Source organism: Bison bison, unplaced genomic scaffold, assembly GCF_000754665.1.
Source record: "Bison bison bison isolate TAMUID 2011002044 unplaced genomic scaffold, Bison_UMD1.0 scf7180017864537, whole genome shotgun sequence".
In the NCBI taxonomy this organism is placed as follows: Eukaryota; Metazoa; Chordata; class Mammalia; order Artiodactyla; family Bovidae; genus Bison; species Bison bison.
In genome coordinates this window covers 7,321,526-7,324,022 of record NW_011495085.1, presented here as the reverse complement: position 1 = coordinate 7,324,022, position 2,497 = coordinate 7,321,526, and the positions used below count along the sequence as shown (strand labels likewise).

Here is a 2,497-nt window from a genome sequence, read left to right as displayed (position 1 = left end):
TTGCTTTATACAATTGATTTTTATTTATTAATAGGCTAATAATCTGTTGTAGTACAAAATAAAAAAGTTGCAATTAAGTATAATTATCACATGTCTTCTTGGTAATACGTAATGTTGAAAAAAAGTATTATTTGAAATAAATGTGTATATATATGTTCTTTTTTCCTTTTTAAATTACAGCCAAAGCTTTGATATTGGGAAGACGGATGGGAATTCTGTTGAGCCAGGAATGCTGGTAAGAATCATGTTAAATATTGCAGAAATAGGTGGAAGAAATACAGTTTATGTTATTTTAATAAATTTATAGTAATCTATCCCTCTATTTGTGAGTGTTCATTGGGCACATCACTTAATATCTCAGTGTTAGTTTTTATAAAGTTGATAAACTTATAGAATCTACCATCCACGTAGATTCTTATACTCATGAGTTAATACATGTAAAGTGCTTAGGACAATGTTTGGATATATACGTTTTAGCTTTTATTTAAATGCTCAAAAATTTTAGGTTTCCTATAACCACTCAGATAGTACACGCCTGGTATGGAAGTTTAATTTTACTGTTTAATCAAATAAAATGTGATTATGTAATAGATCTGATATAAAGCTAATTTAATAAATGCCATAACAGAATGGAATTTTTTTGAATATCCATTTCTGCTTCTTACCATTATTACAATATATCAATCGAAATGTAACTCAATACTTATATACATCTAGCATTGTGGTAGATAGAGAATAAAAGAGAAACATAAAACATGGCCTCTATCCTTAAGAAGCTTATGTTTAAAAGATGAAACTAGTATAAGTGAATACAATGGAATATTATTCAGCCATGAAAAGGAAAGAATTTCTGATACATGCTACAACATAAATGAACCTTGAGGACATTATGCTAAGTGAAGTAAGCCATTCACAAAAAGACATACTGTATGATTCGATTTCAATGAGGTATCTTGGTTTGTCAAATTCATAGAGACAAAATAAAATGGTAGTTGCAGAAGTTTGGAGAGAGGAGAACATGGTGAACTATTGTTTAATGAGTATAGAGTTTAAATTTTGTGAGATTAAAAGAGTTCTGGAGATGTATGATGGTGATGGTTGAACAACAGTGTGAATATACTTAATATTACTGAACCATGCACTTAAAAATGGTTAAAATGATCAATTTTTTGTTATGTGTATTTTGCCACAATTAAAAATAATAAGATTATATTATGATAGTGTCATATATTAGAATTTTATACAGCAATGAGAATAGATTACAATAATTGTAACTATGTGGATGTCCTCACATATAATGTTGAACAGAGAAAAATACAAGGTAGTATATACTGTATATTTACATAAATATGAATGCCAAAAGCAGGTAGAGCTAATACATGGTGTTAAAAGTCAGATAATTGGTTACCCTTGTTTTGAATAGTGTCTGAAAAGAGGTATGAGATGAGACTAATGTTCTGTTTCTTGATTTCTGTGTTGTTAATATATGTTTGTTCACTTTGAGAAAATTCTGAGTTGTACCATTGAGATTTTTGAACTTTTTCTGTATGGATTTTTTACTTCAATTAAATGTCAAAAGAAGATTAAAAAGAGTACAAGTGAAACAATTTGAGAAAAATAAGTCACAGACTGTGTGGTACTAAGCTAAAGTATGCAGAAGGGTATACAAAATAGGGGAATATTAGTATTGACTAGAATATTTGAAGAAGTCTTCTGATGACCCCTGGTGGCTCAGTGGTAAAGAATCTACCTGCCAGTGCAGGAGAAATGGGTTCTATCCCTAGTCCAGGAAGATCCCACATGCTAAGGAGCAACTAAGCCTGTGCACCACAACTATTGAGCCTGTGCACTAGAGCCCGGGAATTGCAACTACTGAGCCCTCGAGCCACAGCTACTGAAACCCTTGCATCCTAAAGCTTGTGCTTCACAGCAAGAGAAGCCACCACAATGAGAAGCCTGCATACCATAACCAGAAAGTAGCTGCTGCCTGACGCAATCAAAGAAAAGCCCGTGCAGCACTGAAGACCCAGCATAACAAATAAACAAAAGAATAAAAAAAAGGAAACCTGGTAGGAGATAGACCTGAAAAGCAGATGGAGTTCGTATAGTTAAAAGGGAGGGAAAAGGGAATTCGAGGCATGATGTAGTTGAGAAGACATCTGAAGGAGGAAATGAAGATGGAAGATAGGAATTAAGTGTGATTGATACCTAATATTCATATTGTGAGGTATGGAGAAGTAAGATTATGAAATAGTTTTTCTTTCATGCTAGCAATACTTTATTGGGGTATAACTTATATATATATAATAAAGTTATGACCAACCTAGACAGCATATTTAAAAGCAGAGACATTACTTTGTCAACAAGGGTCCGTCTACCGTCTAGTCAAGGCTATGGTTTTTCCAGTGGTCATATATGGATGTCAGAGTTGGACTATAAAGAAAACTGAGCGCCGAAGAATTGATGCTTTTGAACTGTGATGTTGGAGAAGACTCTA

General features: G+C 32.8%; 1 protein-coding gene across 1 annotated transcript in view; it reads left to right on the top strand.

Moving 5' to 3' along the window:
- The window catches only part of TEX11 (testis expressed 11), a 191,742-nt gene that overhangs the window by 82,839 nt on the left and 106,406 nt on the right, over positions 1–2,497 (top strand). The window contains exon 9 of the mRNA XM_010832132.1: positions 181–235. Coding sequence (XP_010830434.1) covers positions 181–235 — 55 coding nt within the window. The remainder of the gene's footprint in view (positions 1–180; positions 236–2,497) is intronic.